The 27044-nt window shown below is 36.9% G+C and overlaps 1 protein-coding gene and 1 pseudogene across 5 annotated transcripts in view; both read left to right on the forward strand.

Annotated features, from left to right (window-relative positions):
- Positions 1–1145: 1145 nt before the first annotated feature.
- The window catches only part of IFT88 (intraflagellar transport 88), a 174550-nt gene continuing 148651 nt past the window's right edge, over positions 1146–27044 (forward strand). For 4 of the 5 annotated variants that reach the window (XM_077158806.1, XM_077158805.1, XM_077158808.1 and 1 more), the window contains exons 1-3: positions 1185–1290; positions 4462–4557; positions 8546–8608. In XM_077158806.1, coding sequence (XP_077014921.1) covers positions 4468–4557; positions 8546–8608 — 153 coding nt within the window. In that variant the 5' untranslated portion in view covers positions 1185–1290; positions 4462–4467. Of the gene's footprint in view, positions 1291–4461; positions 4558–8545; positions 8609–27044 lie in introns of all 5 variants that reach the window. The other variant, XM_077158807.1, reaches the window with a different exon arrangement.
- LOC143681621 (vesicle-associated membrane protein 7-like) lies at positions 12374–19982 on the forward strand (annotated as a pseudogene).

The following is a 27044-nucleotide window of genomic DNA, read 5'->3' on the forward strand; positions in this document are numbered from 1 at the left end:
GAGTCAATGAGTCCTGAATGTTTATCTCCATCTTGGATTTCTTTTCTGAGCTTTACATTTTTGGATATAATTGCCTACTAAGCATCCCTGTTTGTATATTTTAGAGACATCTGAAACCGAACATGCTCAAAATTAAATTTATTTTCGCCCTCAAAACTGCTTCTCCACTAATATTCTCCTAGAACGGTTTCAGTAGCGTTGGCAGAAAACACCTTCCTTAGGAAACCTCAGTTTTTTGTAATGAACAACAGGCAAACATTCTAGGCCTTTGCCCCAAAGGGAGACATTATCTTTTTTATACTGAACCGCAACAAATCTGCCTTCAAGCATCCTTGTAAAGATTATCCAAAAGAAAGCTGTCAGAATTTCTGCTCACAAGAATTGCAGAAACCAGAGAACTTTAGAGAATTGTCTCCCAGATACCTTATTCTTAAAATTCATTAATTACCGTTGTTTTTAGATCCCTCCATTCTCACCAAGAAAAAAAAAAGATAAATTAAGCAATTATGTATTTAATTCCGCATTTACTTATTCATCTAGCATTTACTAAGTTTTACTACGAACCGGGTTCTAGATACTTGGGACCGAGTTTCAGCCCCTGCTCTTTCAGGGTCTCACGGTCTATAGGGGAAGGCAGTGAGAACATGTTCTACGAAAAGGTGTGCACAGGTGGCTGCGGGATATCGTAACGCAGGGAGGAGGAGGGAATGAAGAGAAAGTGAACCTTCCCACACATGTACCATCTGAGAATAATTTCATCGAGTGACCAGAAGGGAGTTACGATTACACGCCAAACGAGCATCCCCAAGGCTTATAGGATCAGAGGCGGCTCCGCGATAAATTTTACAATAACCAAGGTAATGTGCACTCAGGATAATTTCATCAGATCCCTCTGGGTCCCTCTCCACGGGGCCCCCACTGTCCCTTCCGTGTACAGATCACCTGCCCGCTCTTTCTCCCCTATGCCAGCGGTGGTTTTCCCACGCCGTGTTTTCCTCCCCTACCCCTCCACTTCGGCCTCCTCACCCTTGGCCTCTCGCCCCGCCCCGCCCCCTCCCTTTTCGGCCTCCTCTCCCTCTTCCCTCTCAGATGGCCCCGCCCCCTTAGCTGCTCCCGCCCACTCTCCCCGACCACTTCCCCTTCGCGCGGAGCACTGTGGGAGTGGCTTCCTTGGATTCCGTGCTTGACAACGGCGCAGGCACCCAGGTGTGGCCTGCGGGGACTCTGAGTAGATTGGCGTTTTCAGAGGCCGTGTCGCCTCTGCCTTACGGCGGCTCCCCTCAGCTTGAGGTAGGAGACGGCCTGCGGGGCCTAGGGCGCCCAGGGCGACGATCGGGCCGAGTGATGGCACCGCATCAGCATCGCAGCCCTTCCCGACTGGCTGAGTGTGAAGCGTCGACCCCTCCTCCACCGGCCGGGCCTTGTGGTGGGGCGGGGGGGCTTCTCCTTAGCGCCCTTCCGGGAGGGGCCGCCTTCCAGCTGCCCTGCCCTTCCTGCCCCTCACTTTCCGCGGTCTCTCCGGCGTCTTCCCTTGCCCGCCTCTGCAGCCCCTCTCCCGGCTGCCGGCGTCCATCCTTCGCGGGCGGCCGTGGCTGTGGGGATTAGTGGAGTGGCTGTGAACCGACCCTCCTTCCTACCCACTTCCATCAGAATTTATCCTTTATGTGCCCACATTTGTCAGCTCTGAAAGGCAGGCATTGATCCTCAAACATGTATTTCTATAGTCAACAAGTTTTTATTGCTCCTTCTAATAGGGATAGGAGGCATTTCTGTTCCGCTTGGTCACAAGTTAACAAGGAAATTCGAAACCAAATCAAACCGTTTCACCCAGCTCTTGCATTTTACAGCAGATATGTTGTACATTCTCTTCGTGTGTTATAGCTTTTGACATTTTCTGATACAAAGTTTATTCAGGAGTGAAATGTAAAAGTACACAGCAGAATGCGTAAAGCACGTACTTCTCACAAGGGTGAAAAAATTCCAAAGGCTTGAAGTACTGTTTTCCAAGATTTAGTCTAGGCTTAAAATTCCACTTTTTCTGTTAAATCAGGATGATTTTCTGGTTGTGAAAGAACTGCAGTAGACATTTTAAAAAATACACTGTCCATAGTAGTTATTACAAGAGTATCATAAAAACAAATATGTCTTATACAAAGTTTTATTGGCATTTACTTTATGTTGAGGTGGCATTGTCCCTACATTATTTCAATGTAAGTATTTTGAGTGTAGAAACTCCTTTTGGAACAGCTTGGAGAATCCAGGAAACCTGGGTTCTAGTATTTGTTCAGTCATTAATACCCGTTAACTGTGGGTAATTCATTTCCTGACCTTGCTTTCTACATCTTTAACACACCCCTTTTGTTCTGATGCATGCTCAAGTTTGAGGACCACTGGTTTAGCATTATCTGAGCTAAACTTCTAGGTTAAAATAGGTATTTTGGAATGATCGGTGATTGCCATTTTGATTTTCATGGTAGTGAGTTCCATTTAAAAATGTAATGAGAAATTAACTCAAGGTGAATCAAACTCCTAAATATAGGAGTTAAAACTATAAAACTGTTAGAAGAAAAGATAGTTGTAAATTTTCTTCACTTTGGATTAGGCATTAATTTCGTAGGTAGACACCAAAAAGACAAGTGACCACAGGAAAAAATAGATAAATTGGATGTCATCAAAATAAAAACTTTGTGCTTTAAAGGGCGCTATCAAGAAAGTGAAAAGACAGCCCAGAGAGAGAAAATATTTGCAAATCACATATCAGATATCTAAAATACACGAAGAACTCTTACAACTCAACAATAAAAGCACAAATCACCCAATTTAAAAGGGGGCAAAGTATTTGAATAGACATTTGCCCATAGAAGATACACAGATGGAAAATAAGCATATGAAAAGATGCTGAACATCATTCGTCATCAGGAAAAGGGAAATCAAAACTGGAATGGTATACCAATTCACACCCAACAAGATGACTATAATTAAAAAGTCAGAAATAACAAGTATTGATGAGGATATAGAGAAATCAGAACATTTATACATTGCTGGTGGGATTGTAAGATAGTGCAACCACTTTGGGAAAGATATGGCCAAAAGTTGAACATAGAATTATTTTTGACATATCTATCCATTTATCCATCCCTCTATCCGTCCATCAATCCATCTTCATTTTTATGCATATCAATGAAATTACAAATATGATTTATACTGTCTCTTAAATACCTCACCATGCATATTAGAGTTCAATGTTTGTTTATAGTTTTTTCTTTTGAGCTCAAATTTACTGACAGTGAAAAGTAGTCTCAAGTATGCATTTGTTGAGTTTTCACAAACACATACATCTATAACCCCCATCACAATATAGAACATTACCACCATCCCAGATAATTTCCTCATGCCATGCTTCCACAAGAAGCAAGGGCTAATTGTATTCTAGCATTAGTTTTGCCTGTTCTAGAGCTTCATATAAATGAAATAATGTAGAATATACGCTGTGTAAGACTTCTTTAACTCAGCGTAAGTAACATTGTTCCATGTTACATATATCACCAATGTGTTCTTTTTTTTGAATTGCTGAATAGTATTCCACTTTGTAAATATGGAACATTTTACTTATTTCTCTTGAAGGATGCATCATCTGTTTCTAATTTTTCAGTTCTCTTGATGGATACATAGTCTAATTTTTCACTATTATGAATAAAGCTGCTATGAACATTCTTGTACAAATATTTTGTAGATATATGTTTACATTTTGTAGATATATGTATACATTGGTAAATACTTAGAAGTGGAATTTCTCTGTCATCATAGGTATATGTTGGTTTTATGAAACTGCCAGACCTTTTTCCAAACTTGTGCTATTTTACAATCGCACCACAATGTATGAGCTCTCTGGCTGTTTTATATGCTTGCTGACATTGGTGGTTGTTGTTCCTTTTAATTTTAGCCATTCTCATGTGGAGGTATCTCATTCTGGTTTCTGCCTTGCATTTTAATTGATAATTATATGTCTTTCTTTTACTTTATTCTATGCTCCTTGAAATTAAGGATAATCAACTCTTTCTGTCACTGCTCTTTCAATTTGTATAATTTGCATAAGGATTGTAGAATGAATAAATTTTTTTTATTAATTAAAAAAAATTAACTAACAACATTTAGAAATCATCCCATTCTACATATACAATCAGTAATTCTTAATATCATCACATAGATGTATGATCATCATTTCTTAGTACATTTGCATTGATTTAGAAAAAGAAATAGCAAGACAACAGAAAAAGAAATAAAATGATAACTAGTTTTAAGAATTTAATGTGTAAAAAAGCTTAAACCATAAGAATATGTAGAGATAAATTTGGCCAAAAAGGTTGTTAAATAGTAATACTTCATTTGAATTAAGAATTATTTCTGATATCAAGAACATATGGTATCATATGTATCAATTGGTATGCCAATTTTTCATAGGTACAAATGATGCAAAATGTGCACCTGGCTCCAGAGACAGATGAAGATGATCTTTATTCTGGTTATAATGACTACAATCCAACCTATGATACAGAGGTAAGAAAAAAAATTGTTTTTTATATTGGTCTTTAACAAGCTGATTTATGATGAAGACTTTGTATTTGAGGGTTATGCTCTTAATATGCTTTACATTGAGTTCATTCAAAAGCCTAAAAAAGTACTATTACTAAACACACACTAACTCCCTCAAAATTGCAGCAAATGGGAAGATCATGAGAAGAGTCCTATAATTAAGATGGATTATGCTCTTGAATTCTTTAGCACTAGTTATCTAAATGTGTAAATTAAAAAATTTAGACCTAAAGATCTCTAAAATCATCTTTTTAATGCTCTAAATTTGAAATGTTAGTTGAAATTAATTTTTCTTCTTTTAATTAACTTGTACAAGTGTTTTGTAGAAAAATTAGGAAATAGAGGTACGTATAGGGAAAAATTAAAGTCACAGAAACTTTTACCATCTGGAGAAAGCCATTAACTTATAGTGCTCCAATTATTTCCCTATGCAAATATGTGTGTATCTTCATGTATTTTGAGATAAAATGGAATCATACTGTGTCCACTTTTTTGTAACCTGCTTTTTCTCTTTCATAAATATCCATTTATGTTAATAGATCTATATCTCTTAATATTTAGTGTTATAGTAATCTTAATAGGTAAAATTGTTACTTAGATTTGGATATTTTAAATCCATTTATGTCTCTTATGAGAATTACAGTTTCCAAATTTTAAAAAACAAAGACAAAAAAATTTCTTTATAAAGGTATCTTTAACTACAGTGGGCAAAAAAAGTATGGATGAAAGATGTGGGTGTCATTTTACTTGCAGTTGTTTGAGAATCAAATATTGGCATTTATAGGACTTTAAAATAATTTAGGAAGTTTCGTTCTATTCCAGAATAGAACTTTTAGTAACTTCTGGAGTCATATGAGAGACGTAGAAATAAAGAAAGGGAATAGGAAAAAAAAAAGAAAAGAAAGAAAAAGCCAATTCATTTATTCTATATGATTGAAAAATCTAGGAGATACTATTGATCATTATGGAAAATTTAAAAGCACCGAAAATCAGAAAAAAACAAAATGAAATGCTGTAAACCCTATCATCCATAGATCACCAGTATTGGCCTGACATTTTGCTGTACTGATGTTTTAATGTACTTAGGTGTTTCCCTCACTCCCTGTACACACACATATGTGGATATGATTATGGATCTGCTTTTTTAAAAGTTACATTATAACAAGCATTTTCCTGTTAGTATAAATTATGAGAACCATTGAAACTTCCCTTTTCTCCCTGTTATAAAAGTAATGCATACTCATATTGAAAAACAAATTTACCTGTAATCCTATTACTCAGAATATCCATTATTAGCATTTGGCTGCTTTGCCTTTTGTATATGTTTTGTCTTTTGCATACATATGTAGATTTTTCTCTTTTAACTGGTTTGGGATTGAACTGCCATTTACTTTTCTATTTGTTTTTTTATATTCAGCTACAGCATAAGCACTGTCTCGAGGTATTCAAATATTAAATATAATTTTAATGGCCCCATAATACCAGATATATATATAGTTAGTTGGAACCATTTCCTTATCATAAAATATTTATTTCCAGTTTTCTGCTGTTGTAAATAACATTGTGATGAAGAACCTTATGTAAAAAATAAGTTTCAAACATTTCTTTGGATAGATTCCTAGAAGTGGAACTAATAAATCATGAATATAATCTTTTTTTAAAGCTCTAGGGACACGTCTTAATGTTTCAGTTAGATCTTCACAGTATGATTTCATTATTTAATTTGAAGTGAATGTTCAAATTACGTTTAGACACGAAAGTAAATTCACAGTAAAATAAAAATGAATTTTGTTTATCTATGGTTTTCTTTTATCTTAATTAATTGTTAATTAAGAATATTAACAAGTTCAATGTATAACTGAATTACTTGGAACAGTTTAAGATATTCATAGATTATACCAATTGTTAGTCAAATCACAAAGAAGGAAAAAATCAGAAAAGTTGTATCAGTTTGGTGTTTGTATTTGGAGAATTTATTGACAATTTTCTTTAGTTTGTCATTTAGTTAAAATTCAATGAGCTATAGGTTTTTGTTTTGTTTCTATAGGTTTTTGTTTTGTTTTGTTTTGTTTTGTTTTGTTTTGATTTTACTATTATTACTTTTATTTTTTTCTCTATATTAACATTCTATATCTTTTTCGGTTATGTTGCTAGTTCTTCTAAACCAATGCAAATGTACTAAGAAATGATGATCATGCATCTATGTGATGATGTTAAGAATTAATGATTGCATGTGTAGAATGGTATGATCTCTAAATGTTGGGTTAATTTCTTTTTTTCCGTTAATTAAAAAAAAAAAAAAAAAGAGAAGGGATAATTGGAGATGAAGGGATACAGACTGTACAACGGGACTGGATATAAAAACTCAGAAATGGACAGCACAATACTACCCAATTGTAATGCAATTATGTTAAAACACTGAATGAAGCTGCATGTGAGGTATAGGTTTTTTGTTTTTGTTTTTTTTGTTTTTTTTTCTTTCTATTATTGTTTTAATTCTTATTCTGTTGTCTTTTTATTTCTTTTTCTAAATCGATGCAAATGTACTAAGAAATGATGAATATGCAACTATGTGATGTTATTAAGAATTACTGATTGTACATGTAGATTGGAATGATTTCTAATTGTTTTGTTAATTCTTTTTTTAATTAATAAAAAAAAAAAAATTCAATGAGCTAATTAAACCAGATTTCCTTAGTAGTTTAGGAATATTAGAAGACTTCCCTTTACCAAAAGATCTGCAAAAAACAGAAGAATAATTTTGCCGAAGAATCTAGCCAAAGGCTGCTTTTGGCTTCATGCAAAGTTTGCCTAGTTTTTATGGCTAACTGAGAATTGGGTACTTATTTAATTTTATATAACTGATATAGAAGGTAATTAAAATTATTTAAATAAAAATTAAGAACGAATGCTTATAATTATAAAATAATGTTTTAAAGTGCATTGTACTCACTTTTTTGTTATATAAACATTTTGATTATCTGCAGATTTTTTAAAAAGTTGATTAGCGACTCCATTTTATTAACATATTGCTTCTATTTATTTTTTAGTAATCAAGTATATGTTTGTATGAAGTAGATTGAGGTAAATCAGAAAGGAGGATATGAGAATTGAGCATTAGTGTATGCAGGATTAGAGTAAGATTTTGTGTTGGAGAATAAGTAGCAGGAAATAAAGACTGGTTAGAAGATTGGCAGTTGGTAAGATCAGGGTGCTTTTGAGAGAGTATAAAAATGGCATTTTGCCCAGGAAACCTATCCTGCCTTGACTAATATTCTTTTCTTCACATTTCCTGAGGGAAAATATAAGTACAGATCAGGAATCAACAAAGCAAAATACCATTTTATTTTAACTGAGGCTTTGTTTCCAAATGGCAGCGTAGGCTGAACTCCCAGGAGTATTCTATTTGCCTAGTGGTTTATGTGGTCTCCTTCTCCCTAAACTCCAATCTGAATCTCAGTGAAATGAAAAGCCTCATTCACTTAGGCTAGAGGAAATGGAACAAGAGAAAGTGTTTACCCCAGCGCTTGTAGAGAATGTGGCCTTGTCTGTCCTCCTGAGGCTTTCTCAGGTACAGCTAGTAGCCATGGTCCCAGTGTAGAGGAGGAGAGAGGATAAGAGACAGGAAGGAGAGGGAGAGTGAGAATGAAAGAAAATTCTCTGTTCTTACTGTTCTAATCATTTCGAAAAAAGAAACTGAAGAAAGGCAATATCCTTGTGTACTTGATTTTTTAACCTGACATAATGATGCCATCTATTTGAACAGTGGCCAATAAAATATCCTTGAAATTGACTGCAGTTATCAGTATTGCTTTTTCTAAGGGAGAAATGAGCCTTGAAAATTATAGGAAATTATAAAGGATCTTTAAATACCAAACAGAGAATCTAAACTTTTTTTTTTTTTTTCGATTTCTACTTCATACTGAGTGTTAACCTTGCCTTTTCATTTTAGGAATTGGAGAATGATACAGCTTTTCAGCAAGCTGTGAGAACTAGTCATGGCAGAAGACCTCCAGTAAGTGAATTTTAAAGTATTTTAGGTGGAAGGATTTATTCATGCTTTTGAAAATTTAAATATTTTTATTTACAGAAGGCATTGGAATAGGTTTACCTAAAGCATTCATTGTTTAAAAAATTCTTACCTTTCTGATTTTTAAAGTTATTGACTCTTCACAACATTGCAGCTTAATTGCAAATTTCTCCTCCTTTAGATTAATGCCTTCTGTTAATCTTCCACTAATACGTAAATTACTGGAATGACTTTTTTTCAGTATTACTAATAAAACTTTTTTCTAAGTCATGCAAAGCATGGATATCTGCCTTCCACAGTGCATGAAATCTGCCAACCTTCTTTTTTCTTAACTGCAAAAATTTTTTTTTAATTAAGAAATATTTTATTGCTAAATAAACACTAACCATCATCTCAGCCTTCAGTGAGTCATAATCTTTTTACTGGTAGAGGATCTTGCCCTGATGTTGATCACTGCTGACAGATCAGATTGGTGGTTGCTGAAGGTTGTGATGGCTGGGGCAATTTCTTAAAATAGAAAACAGTGAAGTTTTCTGCATGATTAATTCTTCTTTTCATGAAAGATTTCTCTGTAGCATGCAGTGCTGTTTGATAGCATTTCACCTACAGTAGAACTTCTTTCAAAATTAGAGTCAATCTTCTCAAACCTTGCTGCTGCATTAACTAAGTTTAGGTCATATTATAAATCCTTACTTGTCATTTCAACAATGTTCACAGCATCTTTACCAGAAGTAATTTATATATCAAGAAACTGCTTTCTTTCTTCATCCATAAGAAGCAACTTCTCATATGTTAAGGTTTTTTTTCCTGTTTTTTAATTAAAAAATTTTTTAAAACATAACATATAAACATGAGCATTCTTACCATATGATCATTCCATTCTTGTTATATAATCAATAACTCACAGCATCATCATATCACATAGTTGTATATTCATCATCATGATCATTTTTTAGAACATTTATATCAGTTCAGAAAAAGAAATAAAAAAGAAAAAAATTCATACTTACTATACTCCTTACCCCTCCCTTTCATTGATCACTAGTATTTCAATCTACTAAATTTACTTTAACATTTGTTCCCCCTATTATTTATTTAATTTTAATCCATATGTAATTGCAAATTTTACTGAGATATATTCACACACCATATATCCATCCAAGGTATATAATCAGTGGTCTCACAGAATCATCACCTAGTTGTGCCGTCATCATCACAATTTAGAACATTTTCATTACTCCAAAGAAAAAAATAACAAATAGACATAAGAAAAAAGCCAAAACACCTCATACCCCTTTTTCCCCATCCCCTCTCCCCATTATCAGCCGCTAGTATTGGTGTGGCACATTTGTTACTATTGATGAAAGGGTATTAACATATTCCTATTAACTGTAGTTCAGAGTTTATAACAGGTACTTCCCCCCATATACAACACTGTTATTAGCTGTTTGTACAAGTGTCATACATTTATACTAGTTCATGAAAGAATTTATTTATTTTTGTAGTGTTAATCATAAACATTGTCTACCACAAGGTTCACTGTATTATACAATCCCATATGTTTATCTCTAGGTTTCTTTCTGGTGACATACATGATTCTAAACAATCCCTTTCAGCCATATTCACCTACAATTCAGCACTGTTACTTATAATGCCAATGACAAGCTACCATCACCTCTATCCATTTCCAAACATTTAAGTTCAATATTTGAATCCTGTTAAAAATTCTGTACATTTTAGGCAACCATTACCTATTCTCTAGCCTCATTCTATCTCTTGGTAACCTGTATTCTAAGTTTTATGACTATGAGTTTACATTTTCTAATTAGTTCATATTAGTGAAATCATACAGTATTTGTCTTTTGTGTCTGACTTATTTCACTCAGCTTTATCCTCAGGGTTCATCCATGTTGTTGCATGCTTCAGGACTTCATTCTTTCTTACTGCTGAGTAATGTTCAATTGTATGTATATGCCACATTTTCTTTGTCCACTCATTGGTTGACGAACACTTGGATTGTTTCCGTCTTTTGGCAGTTGTGCCATCCTTCTTTTGTAGTTGAAAATAAGCAAGGTTGACTAGGTAAAATAGAGACGTATAGAAAGTTCTATTCCTAATATTATTATCATTATTTATTTATTTTTTAACTATTTCTTTCTACCTACCCAATACTGTGTGGCAGTAGTTCTCAACAGGAACAGTTTGTCCCCCAGGGTACATTTGGCAATATCAGGAAATATTTTTGTTGTTGCAGTGTGGGTGGGTGCTATTGTTATCTAGTGTGTAGAGGCCAGAGATGCTGTAAACATCCTACAAGGCACAATCTGCCCCAAAATAATGTTATCAAGCCCTAAAAGGTCAATAGTGACAAGGGTGAGAAACCCTGATAGATACAGCAACTCTTCCTCTTTAGATGATGTGTCTTCTTCCTTTCTTCTCCCCTCACATTGTCTCTTTCTCCCTCTAATTCCTGCCATACATACTTATTTAACAAAAATGAAGTATTAAAAAGGAAAAGAATTGCATATCAGTCATTTACATTTGTTGAGTAACTTGTCCATCACATTTAGTCTAAATGAATTCAGTATGGTTCCACAACCTATGTTTTAATTTTAAGGTTACCTTAATTATGGAAAGAAACACCATAGGCTCTGAATTTTTTCACTAGAAAGCTTGCCAGAGTGGTGACTGGACTGTAAGCTTTTTGAAGAGGCACACTGTCTTAGTCATCATTGTGTCCCTACTGTAGGTGATATTTACCTAACATAGCTCGTCCATAATCTTTATTGAATAGCTTAGTAAATAAGTGAACTTTGTCTGCAATTAAATGATTTCAGATATCAGACAACAGGTGACAATTTTACTAGCTTCATCCTTCAAAAAATTTTAGAAGTAGATATGGCTTCAGAGGTCATCATTTTATAGATGAGGAAACGAAGTCTGGAGAAGCCAAAGGTCTCACAGCTTTCTGTAACAAAACTAGGATAGACTGCAGTTCTCTTGACCCTCTCTTAAATGATGTTTTCATCACACCAATATTGTTATATTAAATGGGAAAAAATGTATTCATTTTATATGAAAAGTACTAGATTCATTCAGAGGAATAAAATTGTAGCCCAACTCCTAAGGAGCTAACAATCTTAAGGGGGAAGATGAAATACATAAAAATAGATGTTACATAGCATAACATAATAAGTGTTTTTTTTTAAAAAAAAAAAGAGCATAAATTCCTATGGAAATACTGAGAACTTCTATTTGGGACAATAAGAAGAGGCTAATTAGAAGATAAATTTAGAGGTGACTATTAAAGGTGAATATTTTCTAAGACTTGTAGCCAATTTTATCAAACATTGGTTTTCTTTATAATATGTATAAAATTAAAATGCCTTCCTTTAATATGGTAGGGATTCAGTGATTAAAATTCACTAACAACTGTATGTCCTTGACCCCTATAATCCAGATATCTGTGTCTTTACAAATGCAGCATACGTGTTTTCTTCCATTCTTTTCCTGTAATGATGTTTTCATTATCATTTAGTTCAAAATGTTTTCTAATTTCCATGGTAATGTTATCTTTGACCCATGGATTATTTAGAAGTATATTTCTTAATTTCCTCAAATATTAAAATGTTCTAGTTATCTTTTTACTGATTTCTAGCTTTATTCTTCTAAAGTCAGAGAACATAATCTGTATGATTTCATTTCTTTGAAATTTGTTCATATTCCAGCTGCTTTTGAAAAGAATATATGTTCTGAGGTTGAGAGTACAACGTTATATGTCAATTAAGTCAATTTTGTTCGTTGTTTTGTTTAAATATTCTGTATTTTTATTGATTTTTTTTTATCTTCAGGTTCTGGATTAATGAGAGAGGTGTTATTAGATAAAATCACCCACCATGACTGGATTGCTTTATTTCTTTCTTAGATTTTTGCTTAATGTATTTCAAGGAAAGATACTTAGAATTGTTATATTTTCTTGGTAAACTGAGACTTTAATTATTACGATATGTCCCTTTATCTCTAGTTATTCTTTTGCCTATTTTGACTGATATTAATATATTAATACAGCCATACAGCTTCTTTTTTTAAAACATTTTTTATTGTGAAATATATATGCAGAAAAGTCACAGATTCCAAAGTACATCTTAACAAGTAGTTATAGAACAAACTTCAAGTGTGGTATGGGTTACAGTTCCACAATTTCAGGTATTTCCTTCTAGCTGCTCTAAAGCACTGGAGACTAACAAGAAATATCAATATAATGATTCAGTTGTCATACTCATTTGTTAAATCCTATCTTCTCTGTTATAACTCTTCCCTCTCATTTGATCCTTTTCCCAATCTTTAGGGATATTTGGGTAATGACCATTCTAACTTCTTCATATTGAGAAAGGGTGTCTGCATTATGGGGTAGGGAGATGCAACTGGTTGATGTTCTTGAAAACAGGGCTTATCTGGCATAGGAACAATCTGGAGGTTTTAGGTTTCTGAAAAATAAACTAAGTGAAACTATTATCGAGTCTTAGTAGAGCCCTGGATATTCTTTATTGTTTTCAGGAATATTGTTGGTTGAGGCTTGGCATACCGTGATAATTTGCAATATCTAGCTGAAACTTATATAAGAGTAACCTCCAAAATTGCCTCTCAACTCTATTTGAAATCTCTTAGCCACTGAAATCTTATTTTATTGAATTATTTCCCCCCCTTTTGGTCAAGAAGGCTTTGTCAATCCTGTGATTTCAGGACCAGGCTTTTCCCTGGGAGTCATGTCCCACATTGCTAGGGGAACTTACACCCCTGGAAGTCATGTCCCACATAGGGGGAAGGGTAGTAAGTTTATTTGCAGAGTTGGGCTTAGAGAGAGAGAGAAAGAGAGAGGCCACATCTGAGCAACAAAAGAGGTTCTCTGGAAGTGACTCTTAGGCATAAATAATAAGGCTAATTACAGAAATGCCTCAAGATCATGGACTTGGCCTATTAACTCAGGAGTCCTTAATGCTTGAGAAAGTATCAGAAATTTTCCAGGTGGGGAAGTTTAATAGATATATATTTTTTTCTTCAGTCCTCAAGGGACTTACAAATACATTTTTATTATCTGCCCCACATACTCTGGATCATATCAGGGTATTACATTAAGCTGTACAGAATTACAAAATCCTATTCCCTATTCTAAGTTCTATGTGTTTAAGTTGTTTAAATGAACTGGCCAGACAGGTTAAGTTAGAGTGTGAGCAAAAGAAAATTTAAATGTTGGGCAAAATAAGCATCTCTTCCTTTGGTTTCACACAGGTGGTGAAGTTTTGGAATACAGACACTATCATCCTTTACCCTGTATTTTGATTTACCTTAGTTCTAACAGATCGATTTCATTCATATTTCTAATGAAGTCTGATCTCTTTTTCAGCTTCTTTGACATAACGGGGGGTGTGGGGCAAGATGGTGGCATAGTGAGTTATGTAATTTAGCTTGTCCTCCACACAGCGTACACCAGTCTGAACCAGGTGGAACAGCTGCGATCCCACCTAGAACTATAAGTCTCACAAGCTGTGGAGGCCCCAGTACCCCTCTACCATGGGCACAACAGGCTGGTTCCCTGAGAGGAAAGGAAACAGACTTTACTAGTAGTAAGAGTTTAGTTCAACCAAGCTCCAGTTGTGGAATTAATTAACAAATTCTGACTACTAAAAATAGGCCCTGAGCATAGATAAACCTGCAGTAAGCACTAAAGGAACCAGGTGTTTCACTCCCCACCTAGAGAGGGGATGTTTTCACTTCCCGCCTGAGGCTAATGGGGGTGGGGAACAGACTTTTTTAGTTGGACAGCAGAAAATGCTGGAAAAGGGCTGGACCCCAAGAAAAGGAAGCACATAGAGTCTGGAGATACATAGAGCCACATACCAATGCAAGCTCTTGATTGTAGAGCAGGTATCTGGCTCTGAAAAGTCTTTTTTCTTTTTTAACACCTCTTAACAGCTCATTAGATAATACTATAAGCACTCTCAGGCTCCAGCTCTGCCCCAGACAGGGGCAGAACAAAGGCATGTCTGAAAGACAAAGTAACTAGTCAGGTGAAAGGGGTTAATTCCCTAAAGGGCATATCTTCTCCAAGAAAAACAGGATGGAGCCCAGCTCAAGTGAACTCCCTCTTCAGGGAATTCAAGCCCCCGTGGGGCTGGAAAACAGAAGCAATCAAAGCCTACCTACTACTGCAGCCTCAGTCTCAACCCATCCCTGGAAGGAAAAGTCTGCTGAAATTAAAGGAACCACATCACTTTACAATGGTGGGAAACCACAAGCAGACAAGTGCCGCATGCTAGGCAGGATAAGAAAAGGACAGAGTCTAGAGGCTTCATAGGAAAGTCTGACAACCTGCCCAATCTCACCCTCAGGGAAAATTGATGCTGGCTACTTTCTCTTCTTGAGAAGTAGGCCTCTCTGGTCTGGGAAAATCTGATAGGGTTGTGATATCTGAGGAGACCCTCCTCAAAAAAAAAAGAGTCCATATAGGCAGGGCAAGAAACAGAAAAGCAAGACCTGAAAAATTCTGATCAAACAGAACCTATGCTAGAGGTCTAGAATAAATTGGAACTGAATGTCAAAGAACAGAGAACAAAGCCATCCAGCAAGAAAACCCTAGGTAAAAAGTGAAAACAACCTCCAGAATAAACTAATAAAGGAAATTAAATGCCTAGATGCCAACAGAAAATAGCAAGTCTAGGAAAATCAAAGATATGGCCCAGTCAAGAGAACAAACCAACACTTCAAATGAGACACAGGAGTTGAAACCGCTAATTCAGGATGTTTGAACAGATATACAAAATCTCATCAAAAATCAAATCAGTGAGTTGAGGGAGGATACAACAAAGACATTGGGTGTGCCAGTTTGAAAGGTTGTATATACCATAGAGAAGCCATATTTTGATCCTAATCCCATTTTGTAAAGGCAGCTGTTTCTTCTAATCCCTATTCAGCACTGTATGCTTGAAACTTTAATTAGATTATCTTTCTGGAGATGTGACTCAATCAAGAGTGGTTGTTAAACTGGATTAGGTGGAGATGTATCTCCACCCATTCCAGGTGGGTCTTGATTACTGGAATCCAATAAAAGAGGAAACATTTTGAAGAAAGGAGGAGATTCAGTGAGAGCAGAGAAAGATGACAGAATGCCACACAACAATGAAGCAGAGTCCACTGGCCAGCGACTTTTGGAGATGAGAAGGAAAATGCCTCCCAGGGAGCTGGAGAGGAAACTAGCAGATGACAGTGTGTTTGCCATGTGCCCTTCCAGCCAAGAGAGAAACCCTGACCATGTTTGCCATGTATTTTCTCACTTGAGAGAGAAACCCTGAATTTCATTGGCCTTCTTGAACCAAGGTGTCTTTTCCTGGATGCATTTGATTGGATATTTCCATAAACTTGTTTAAACTGGGATATTTTCTCAGCCTTAGAACTGTAAACTAGCAACTTATTAAATTCCCCTTTTTAAAAACCATCCCATTTCTGGTATATTGCATTCTGGCAGCTAGCAAATGAGAACATTGGGTGAACATAAAGAAGAACTCAAAAGTTTGAAAAAACAAATCACAGAACTTATGGGGATGAAAGACACAATAGAAGAGATTAAAAATCAATGCGAACCTACAACAATAGATTTGAAGAGGCCACAGAAAGAATTAGTGAACTAGAGGACTGGACATCTGAAATCCAACAAGCAAAATAAAATATAGGAAAAAGAATGGAAAAATATGAGCAGGTCTCAGGGAATTGAATAACAATATTACGCATATGATAATACATGTTATGGATGTCCTAGAAGGAGAAGAGAAGGGAAAAGGAGGAGAAAGATTAGTGGAAGAAATAATCACTGAAAATTTTCCATCTCTTATGAAAGACATAAAATTACAGATCCAAGAAGTACAGCCTACCCCAAACAGAATAGATCCAAGTAGACATACTCCAAGACACTTAATAATCAGATTGTCAAATGTCAAAGACAGAGAAAATTTTGAAAGCACTAAGAGAAAAGCAATCCATCACATGCAAGGTAAGTTTGATCAGACTGTGTGTGGATTTCTCAGCAGAAACCATGGAATGAGAAGGCCAGTAGTATGATATATTTAAGATTCTGAAAGAGAAAAACTGCCAGCCAGGAATTCTATACACAGTAAAACTGTCCTTCAAAAACAATGGGGACTAAGGCACCAAGCCTGCTATGTGCTACTTACTGGCTCCATGTTCCAGCTTGCTGAGTGATGGCTCCACACCTCCTGGCCAAGGTTTCAACAGACCTCACCAAAATCTCAAATAGAGCATGCTATGGAAATTGTGATGTTTATATTTCACAAACTTGCCAGAGATAATGGCTGCTTAACAAAAGAGGATCTGAGAGTACTCATGGAAAAGGAATTCCCTAAATTTTTGGAAAATCAAAAAGACCCTCTGTCTGTGGACAAAATAATGAAGGATCTGGACCCAGTGTTAAGATGGTAAAGTGGGCTTCCAGAGCTTCTTTTCACTAATTACTGGGCTCACTGCCATGTGGAATGACATTTTGTAGTACATATGTAGTACATATGAGAAGGGAAAGAAGTAGGCAGAATTGAGGAGTTAATTCCCCCTGCCATCTTAAGAATTATCCCAAGAGTCACTTAAGGAATCTGCCCCACATCTGCCCTCTGCATAGGATTTCAAAGCAGATCAGGTCCATAGAAAATGTACAAATAAAATCCAACTCCCATTTGACAAACAGTGGAATAAAAGTCAATTATGTGCCAAATAAGCTTTTAATTTTTATACTGTTTGCATCCTTTTGCCCTCAATAAACCAATATCTTTTTTAATATCTTAAAAAGGGGGGCGGGGTTAAAATATTTTCAAAAAGACAGTCACTGAGAAATTGCAACTGAGACTGGCTCTAAAGAAATACTAAAGAGAGCACTACAGGCAGATAGGAAAAGACAGGAGCAAGAGAGGTCTGGAGAAGAGTGCAGAAATGAAGACTATCAGTAAAGGTAAAAAGAGGAAAAGAAAATTAGATATGACATATAAAACCCAAAAGACAAAATGGTAGAATAAATACTGCCTTTATAGTAATAACATTAAACGTTAATGGATTAAACTCCCCAGTGAAAAGACATACACTGGCAGAAGGGATTAAAAAACAAGACCCATCTATATGTTGTTGACAGGAGACTCACTTTAGACCCAAGAACAAAAACAGGTTGAAAGTGAAAGGTTGGGAAAAGATATCTCATGTAAACAACAACCAGAAAAGAGCAGGGGTAACTGTATTACCTGACAAATTAGATTTCAAACATAAACATGGAAGTTGGTGGTATTGGGGTCTAGCCTCCCCTGGGAGCCCAAATTTGGCTACTCCGTGTCCAGAATCTCCGCTCTTTCAGAGCATGCTAGACAGATTGAAGCCATGGCCATTATTTTTTCTTTTGTTGCCTGGGGAACCACTATCCTTGCCAGACATGCTTGGTGTAGGAAACTTCTTGGAGGTCAGCGCAGATTCTGGCTAGGATACTATCTGAAAATAACAAACCAATGTTCTTTCATGGCAGTTATTTGTTTCATTGCATCTGTCAAGACAGAATTGTATATATTTGTATCACGGATGATGATTTTGAATGTTTTTGAGCATTTAATTTTTTGAATAAAAAAAAGTAGAGGTTCCAGACCACGTGTGGTTTGAGATCACAGACAGTACTTCCACATGCTATGAATAGTGAGTTCTCAAGTGTTGTTCTAGTTTGCTAGCTGCCAGAATGCAACACACTAGAGAAATATTGACTTTTAATAAAAGGGGATTTATTTTGTTAGTTCTTCAGAGGAAAGGCAGCTAACTTTCATCTGACGTTCTTTCTTACATGGGAAGGCTCAGTGTAATCTCTGCTGGCCTTCTCTCCAGGCCTCTGGGTTCCAACAACTTTCCCCAGGGTGATTCCTTTCTGCATCTCCAAAGGCCTGGGCTGAGCTGCGAGTGAGGAGATGAGGTATGCCCAGCTGCTTGGGCTGTGCTATGTTGCACTCTCATTTAAGCACCATCCAATCAAGTCAAACATCATTCATTGCAGCAGACACGCCTCCTAGCCAATGCAGATGTAATTTGTAACAGATGAGGTTCACATACCATTGGCTTATGTCCGCAGCAACAAAACTAGATGCCTTCACCTGGCCAAGTTGACAACTGAATCTAACTACCACAAGTGTCTTGACTGCATAGCTGAAGCATCACTCTAAGAATAAGGGCCTAGACAAAGTGATGGAGACTCAAGTCCAAGTTGATAAACTGAAAGGAATCATGGTCAGAAACATAGGCCTGGTAGCTCAATGGGGAGAAAGATCAGAATTGTTGATAGACAAAATAGAAAATCTCATGGATTCATCTGTCACTTCCAAAATGAACAACAGAAATTTTGCCCGATCCATGTATATGAAGAATCTCAAGCTTACTATTATCATCATTGTCGTATCAATTGTGTTCATCTTTATCATTGTGATACCTCTCTGTGATGGATTTATATGGCCAAGCTGTGTGAAGAAATAAGAAAGAAAAAAGTTATTAACCAAGGATATGAGAGAATAAGGAATTAAAAACAATGCATGTATTCTAATTTATAAGCTGCTGGAATACAATATACCAGAAACAGAATGGCCTTTAAAAAGGGAAGTTTATTTAGTTGCAAGTTTACACTTCTAAGGCCATGAAAATGTCCAAATTAGAGCAAGACTATAAAAATGTCCAAATTAAGGCATTCAGGGAAAAAATACGTTGGTTCAAGAAGGCCGATGATGCTCAGGGTTTCTCTCTCAGGCTGGGAGGGCACATGATGATGTCTGCTGACTTTCTCTCCTTGTTTCATAAAGCTTCCCCAGGGTCAATTTCCTTCTACTCCAAAAGTTTCTGGCTGTGTGGGCTCTGTTAATTCTGGTAACTCTGAAGCTTTTTCCAAAATGATTCCCTCTCAAAGGGCTCCAGTAAGCAACCCTTCCTTGAATGCTTGGAGACATGTCTTCATGGAAACCATCTAATCAAAAGTTACCACCCACAATTGGGTGGGTCACATCTCCGTGGAAACAATCAGAAATATCTCACACAACAATATTAAATGAGGATTAAAGGACATGGCTTTTCTGGGGTACATAATAGCTTCAAACCGGCACACCATGTGATTCAAGCCTTTCACAACTGACAGATACTTTTTAAATCTTTTTGTTTGCCTTCAGATTTATCTTTGTCCTGTCAACCAGTTTATCCCAGTGCACTTCAAATTGAACCATTCATTGCAACATTAACCTTAAAAAGATGTTTGTTTCTTTGTTTTAACTAGTATCTACTTAGAGAGACATTTTTTTTTTTTTTTTTTTTTTGTCTGGCTTTGGATATTTTATTGAGATATAATTTACATAAAACAATTCATGCTTTTTAAGTGTACAGTTTGATGAATTTTTATAATTATTTATAATTTTATAAACACCACCAAATCAAAACATAGAACATTTCCATCATTCCACAAAGTTCCCTCATGCCCCTTTGTATCACTCCTCTCCCTCCATTCCTGACAACCACTGATCTGTTTCCTATCTATAGTTTTGTGTATTTTTGTGCCTTTTCTGGTAGTTTAGAAAAATAAAATCATATGGTATATAACATTTTGTATGTGGTTTCCTTCAATTAGTATAAAACGTTTCAGAATCATCCATGTTGCTAAATGTGTCAGTAGTTTATCCTTTTTTGTTGCTGAATACTATTCTATTGCATGGATATACCAAAATTTGTTTATCCATTCGCCAATTGATGGATACCTGGGTTGTTTCCAGTTTGGCGCTATTATTAATAAATCTTTTATAAATGCACAAGGCAGAACCTGTGTTCAGACCTAGGCAGTCTAGGATCAGAGGCCAAGCTTTTAATTACACTACTTTACTGGTGCGCCATCAGGAACTATGGCTCTAAGCCATCATCATGGCACTCCTTTCCACGCATTCTCCTCATCCTCCTAGATCCTGTGCTCTCTCCAAGTGCAGACTGTCTGCTTGCACACTGAGCAGCAAGCATTTGGGTAAGTGGCCAGAGGCAGCATGCCTTCAAACTGATCTTTTTTTTTTTTTTTTTTTTTTTTTTTTTTTTTTTTTTTTTTTTTTATTAACGGAAAGAAAAAAAAGAAATTAACACAACATTTAGAAATCATACCATTCTACATATGCACTCAGTAATTCTTAACATCATCACATAGATGCATGATCATTGTTTCTTAGTACATTTGCATCAGTTTAGAGGAACTAGCAACACAACAGAAAAAGATATAAAATGTCAATATAAAGAAAAGAAATAAAAGTAGTAGTAATAGTAAAAAACAACAACAACAAACAAACCAACAAGCAAACAAAAACAAAAAAAAAAACCCTATAGCTCAGATGCAGCTTCATTCAGTATTTTAACATGATTACTTTACAATTAGGTATTATCGTGCTGTCCATTTTTGAGTTTTTGTATCTAGTCCTGTTGCACAATCTGTATCCCTTCAGCTTCAATTACCCATTGTCTTACCCTGTTTCTAACTCCTGCTGAACTCTGTTACCAATGACATATTTCAAGTTTATTCTCGAATGTCCGTTCACAACAGTGGGACCATACAGTATTTGTCCTTTAGTTTTTGGCTGGATTCACTCAGCATAATATTCTCTAGGTCCATCCATGTTATTACATGGTTCACAAGTTTATCTTGTCTTAAAGCTGCATAATATTCCATCGTATGTATATACCACAGTTTGTTTAGCCACTCTTCTGTTGATGGAGATTTTGGCTGTTTCCATCTCTTTGCAATTGTAAATAACGCTGCTATAAACATTGGTGTGCAAATGTCCGTTTGTGTCTTTGCCCTTAAGTCCTTTGAGTAGATACCTAGCAATGGTATTGCTGGGTCGTATGGCAATTCTATATTCAGCTTTTTGAGGAACCGCCAAACTGCCTTCCACAGTGGTTGCACCCTTTGACATTCCCACCAACAGTGAATAAGTGTGCCTCTTTCTCCGCATCCTCTCCAGCACTTGTCATTTTCTGTTTTGTTGATAATGGCCATTCTGGTGGGTGTGAGATGATATCTCATTGTGGTTTTGATTTGCATTTCTCTAATGGCCAGGGACATTGAGCATCTCTTCATGTGCCTCTTGGCCATCCGTATTTCTTCTTCTGGTAGGTGTCTGTTTAAGTCTTTTTCCCATTTTGTAATTGGGTTGGCTGTCTTTTTGTTGTTGAGTTGAATAATCTCTTTATAAATTCTGGATACTAGACCCTTATCTGATATGTCATTTCCAAATATTGTCTCCCATTGTGTAGGCTGTCTTTCTACTTTCTTGATGAAGTTCTCTGATGCACAAAAGTGTTTAATTTTGAGAAGCTCCCATTTATTTATTTCCTTCTTCAGTGTTCTTGCTTTAGGTTTAAGGTCCATAAAACCACCTCCAGTTGTAAGATCCATAAGATATCTCCCAACATTTTCCTCTAACTGTTTTATGGTCTTAGACCTAATGTTTAGATCTTTGATCCATTTTGAGTTAACTTTTGTATAGGGTGTGAGAGATGGGTCTTCTTTCATTCTTTTGCATATGGATATCCAGTTCTCTAGGCACCATTTATTGAAGAGACTGTTCTGTCCCAGGTGAGTTGGCTTGACTGCCTTATCAAAGATCAAATGTCCATAGATGAGAGGGTCTATATCTGAGCACTCTATTCGATTCCATTGGTCGATATATCTATCTTTATGCCAATACCATGCTGTTTTGACCACTGTGGCTTCATAATATGCCTTAAAGTCAGGCATCGCGAGACCTCCAGCTTCGTTTTTTTTCCTCAAGATGTTTTTAGCAATTCGGGGTACCCTGCCCTTCCAGATAAATTTGCTTATTGGTTTTTCTATTTCTGAAAAATATGTTGTTGGGATTTTGATTGGTATTGCATTGAATCTGTAAATCAATTTAGGTAGGATTGACATCTTAACTATATTTAGTCTTCCAATCCATGAACACGGTACGCCCTTCCATCTATTTAGGTCTTCTGTGATTTCTTTTAACAGTTTTTTGTAGTTTTCTTTATATAGGTTTTTTGTCTCTTTGGTTAAATTTATTCCTAGGTATTTTATTCTTTTAGTTGCGATTGTAAATGGGATTCGTTTCTTGATTTCTACCTCAGCTTGTTCATTACTAGTGTATAGAAAAGCTACAGATTTTTGAATGTTGATCTTGTAGCCTGCTACTTTGCTGTACTCATTTATTAGCTCTAGTAATTTTGTTGTGGATTTTTCTGGGTTTTCTACATATAGTATCATATCGTCTGCAAACAGTGATAGTTTTACTTCTTCCTTTCCAATTTTGATGCCTTGTATTTCTTTTTCTTGCCTAATTGCTCTGGCTAGAACTTCCAACACAATGTTGAATAATAGTGGTGATAGTGGACATCCTTGTCTTGTTCCTGATCTTAGGGGGAAAGTTTTCAATTTTTCCCCGTTGAGGATGATATTAGCTGTGGGTTTTTCATATATTCCCTCTATCATTTTAAGGAAGTTCCCTTGTATTCCTATCTTTTGAAGTGTTTTCAGCAGGAAAGGATGTTGAATCTTGTCAAATGCCTTCTCTGCATCAATTGAGATGATCATGTGATTTTTCTGCTTTGATTTGTTGATATGGTGTATTACATTAATTGATTTTCTTATGTTGAACCATCCTTGCATACCTGGGATGAATCCTACTTGGTCATGATGTATAATTCTTTTAATGTGTTGCTGGATACGATTTGCTAGAATTTTATTGAGGATTTTTGCATCTGTATTCATTAGAGAGATTGGTCTGTAGTTTTCTTTTTTTGTAATATCTTTGCCTGGTTTTGGTATGAGGGTGATGTTGGCTTCATAGAATGAATTAGGTAGTTTTCCCTCTGCTTCGATTTTTTTGAAGAGTTTGAGGAGAGTAGGTACTAATTCTTTCTGGAATGTTTGATAGAATTCACATGTGAAGCCGTCTGGTCCTGGACTTTTCTTTTTAGGGAGGTTTTGAATAACTAATTCAATCTCTTTACTTGTGATTGGTTTGTTGAGGTCGTCTATTTCTTCTTGAGTCAAAGTTGGTTGTTCATGTCTTTCCAGGAACCTGTCCATTTCTTCTAAATTGTTGTATTTATTAGCGTAAAGTTGTTCATAGTATCCTGTTATTACCTCCTTTATTTCTGTGAGGTCAGTAGTTATGTCTCCTCTTTCATTTCTAATCTTATTTATTTGCATCCTCTCTCTTCTTCTTTTTGTCAATCTTGCTAAGGGCCCATCAATCTTGTTGATTTTCTCATAGAACCAACTTCTGGCCTTATTGATTTTCTCTATTGTTTTCATGTTTTCAATTTCATTTATTTCTGCTCTAATCTTTGTTATTTCTTTCCTTTTGCTTGCTTTGGGATTAGTTTGCTGTTCTTTCTCCAGTTCTTCCAAGTGGACAGTTAATTCCTGCATTTTTGCCTTTTCTTCTTTTCTGATAAAGGCATTTAGGGCAATAAATTTCCCTCTTAGCACTGCCTTTGCTGCATCCCATAAGTTTTGATATGTTGTGTCTTCATTTTCATTTGCCTCTAGGTATTTACTAATTTCTCTTGCAATTTCTTCTTTGACCCACTTGTTGTTTAAGAGTGTGTTGTTGAGCCTCCATGTATTTATGAATTTTCTGGCACTCCGCCTATTATTGATTTCCAACTTCATTCCTTTATGATCCGAGAAAGTGTTGTGTATGATTTCCATCTTTTTAAATTTGTTAAGACTTGCTTTGTGACCCAGCATATGGTCTATCTTTGAGAATGATCCATGAGCACTTGAAAAAAAGGTGTATCCTGCTGTTGTGGGATGTAATGTCCTATAAATGTCTGTTAAGTCAAGTTCATTTATAGTAATATTCAGGTTCTCTATTTCTTTATTGATCCTCTGTGTAGATGTTCTGTCCATTGATGAGAGTGGTGAATTGAAGTCTCCAACTATTATGGTATATGTGTCTATTTCCCTTTTCAGTGTTTGTAGTGTATTCCTCACGTATTTTGGGGCATTCTGGTTCGGTGCGTAAATATTTATGATTGTTATGTCTTCTTGTTTAATTGTTCCTTTTATTAGTATATAGTGTCCTTCTTTGTCTCTTTTAACTGTTTTACATTTGAAGTCTAATTTGTTGGATATTAGTATAGCCACTCCTGCTCTTTTCTGGTTGTTGTTTGCATGAAATATCTTTTCCCAACCTTTCACTTTCAACCTATATTTATCTTTGGGTCTAAGATGTGTTTCCTGTAGACAGCATATAGAAGGATCCTGTTTTTTAATCCATTCTGCCAGTCTATGTCTTTTAATTGGGGAATTCAGTCCATTGACATTTAGAGTTATTACTGTTTGGATAATATTTTCCTCTACCATTTTGCCTTTTGTATTATATATATCATATCTGTCTTTCCTTCTTTCTACACTTTTCTCCATGTCTCTCTCTTCTGTCTTTTTGTATCTGACTCTAGTGCTTCCTTTAGTATTTCTTGCAAAGCTGGTCTCTTGGTCACAAATTCTCTTAGTGACTTTTTGTCTGAGAATGTTTTAAATTCTCCCTCATTTTTGAAGGACAATTTTGCTGGATATAGGAGTCTTGGCTGGCAGTTTTTCTCTTTTAGTAACTTAAATATATCATCCCACTGTCTTCTAGCTTCCATGGTTTCTGCTGAGAAATCTACACATAGTCTTATTGGGTTTCCCTTGTATGTGACGGATTGTTTTTCTCTCGCTGCCTTCAAGATCCTCTCTTTCTCTTTGACCTCTGACATTCTAACTAATAAGTGTCTTGGGGAACGCCTATTTGGGTCTAATCTCTTTGGGGTGCGCTGCACTTCTTGGATCTGTAATTTTAGGTCTTTCATAAGAATTGGGAAATTTTCAGTGATAATTTCTTCCATTAGTTTTTCTCCTCCTTTTCCCTTCTCTTCTCCTTCTGGGATACCCACTACACGTATATTTGTACGGTTCACATTGTCCTTGAGTTCCCTGATACCTTGTTCAAATTTTTCCATTCTTTTCCGGATAGTTTCTGTTTCTTTTTGGAGTTCAGATGTTTCATCCTCCAAATCACTAATTCTATCTTCTGTTTCTTTAAATCTGTCATTGTAGGTATCCATTGTTTTTTCCATCTTTTCTACTTTATCTTTCACTTCCATAAGTTCTGTGATTTGTTTTTTCAGTTTTTCTATTTCTTCTTTATGTTCAGCCCATGTCTTCTTCATGTCCTCCCTCAATTTATCGATTTCGTTTTTGAAGAGGTTTTCCATTTCTGTTCGTATATTCAGCATTAGTTGTTTCAGCTCCTGTATCTCATTTGAACTATTGGTTTCTTCGTTTGACTGGGCCATATGTTCAATTTTCTGAGCGTGATCCGTTATCTTCTGCTGGCGTCTGGGCATTTAGTCAGATTTCCCCGGGTGTTCGACCCTACAGGTTGAAAGATTTTTCTGCGCAGTCTCTGGGATCTGTTCTTCCTATCCTGCCCAGTAGGTGGCACACGTGGCACACGCCTGTCTGTGGGTTCCACCAGCGAAAGTTGCTGTGGGTCCCTCAACTCTGGAAAACTCTCGCCGTAGGGGAGGCCCGGCAACCGAAGCGTCCCGGAAGAATGCCAGCGGGCCCGGGGTTCCAAACGCGGGGAGGGTCGCCGGCTGTCGCAGCACAGGAGAGCGTCCGGCCAAACTAGCTAGTCGGCCCGGGGCACCAAGCGTGGCGGGAGGGCGCCAGCTGTCGCAGCCCGGGAGAGTGCACTGCTCCCAGCCGACGGGGGAGTCACGTGTTTGGAAGGGATCCCCCGGTCACTGTTCTCTGCAGTCTGGGGATTTCCGACCCAACTATCTCAGTTGTTCCGGGGGGCCTCGTGTGGTGGGGGCACCAGCCGCCGCGGCCTAAGGGGACCGCCTGTCCAATTCTACCAGCTGGCCTGGGAAGGTGGAAGGGAGGGACTCCGGTCGCTTGCTGTCCCACCCAGGAAAGCCCGTGCCCCTTGGTGATCTCACCGGAGCTGGTTCTCCCAGATAGTCAGCCGTTCCAGGATGGGGTACGCTGTCCCTTTGATTTCCCTCGTGGCTCCGGGAGCTGCTCTGTATTATCTCCACTCCCCCAGTAGTTGTTCTGGAGGAGGAAAGGTGAGGGCGGCAAGGCTGTCGAGGCTGGTGGCGGAGGAGCACGGTGAAGGCGGGGGAAGAGGGCACCGTGTTGGTTGGAGAGCAGCCGGAGCAGGAGGGGGAGGAGGGGGGGTAGGGAGGTCGGGCGGCTCGGCTGCTGCGGGGCGCGTGCGCCGCGCGGCGGTCCGGCGGAGAGAGAGAGGGGGTAGGGAGGTCGGGCGGCTCGGCTGCTGCGGGGCGCGTG

This window comes from Tamandua tetradactyla, chromosome 4, assembly GCF_023851605.1.
Source record: "Tamandua tetradactyla isolate mTamTet1 chromosome 4, mTamTet1.pri, whole genome shotgun sequence".
Classification (NCBI taxonomy): Eukaryota; Metazoa; Chordata; class Mammalia; order Pilosa; family Myrmecophagidae; genus Tamandua; species Tamandua tetradactyla.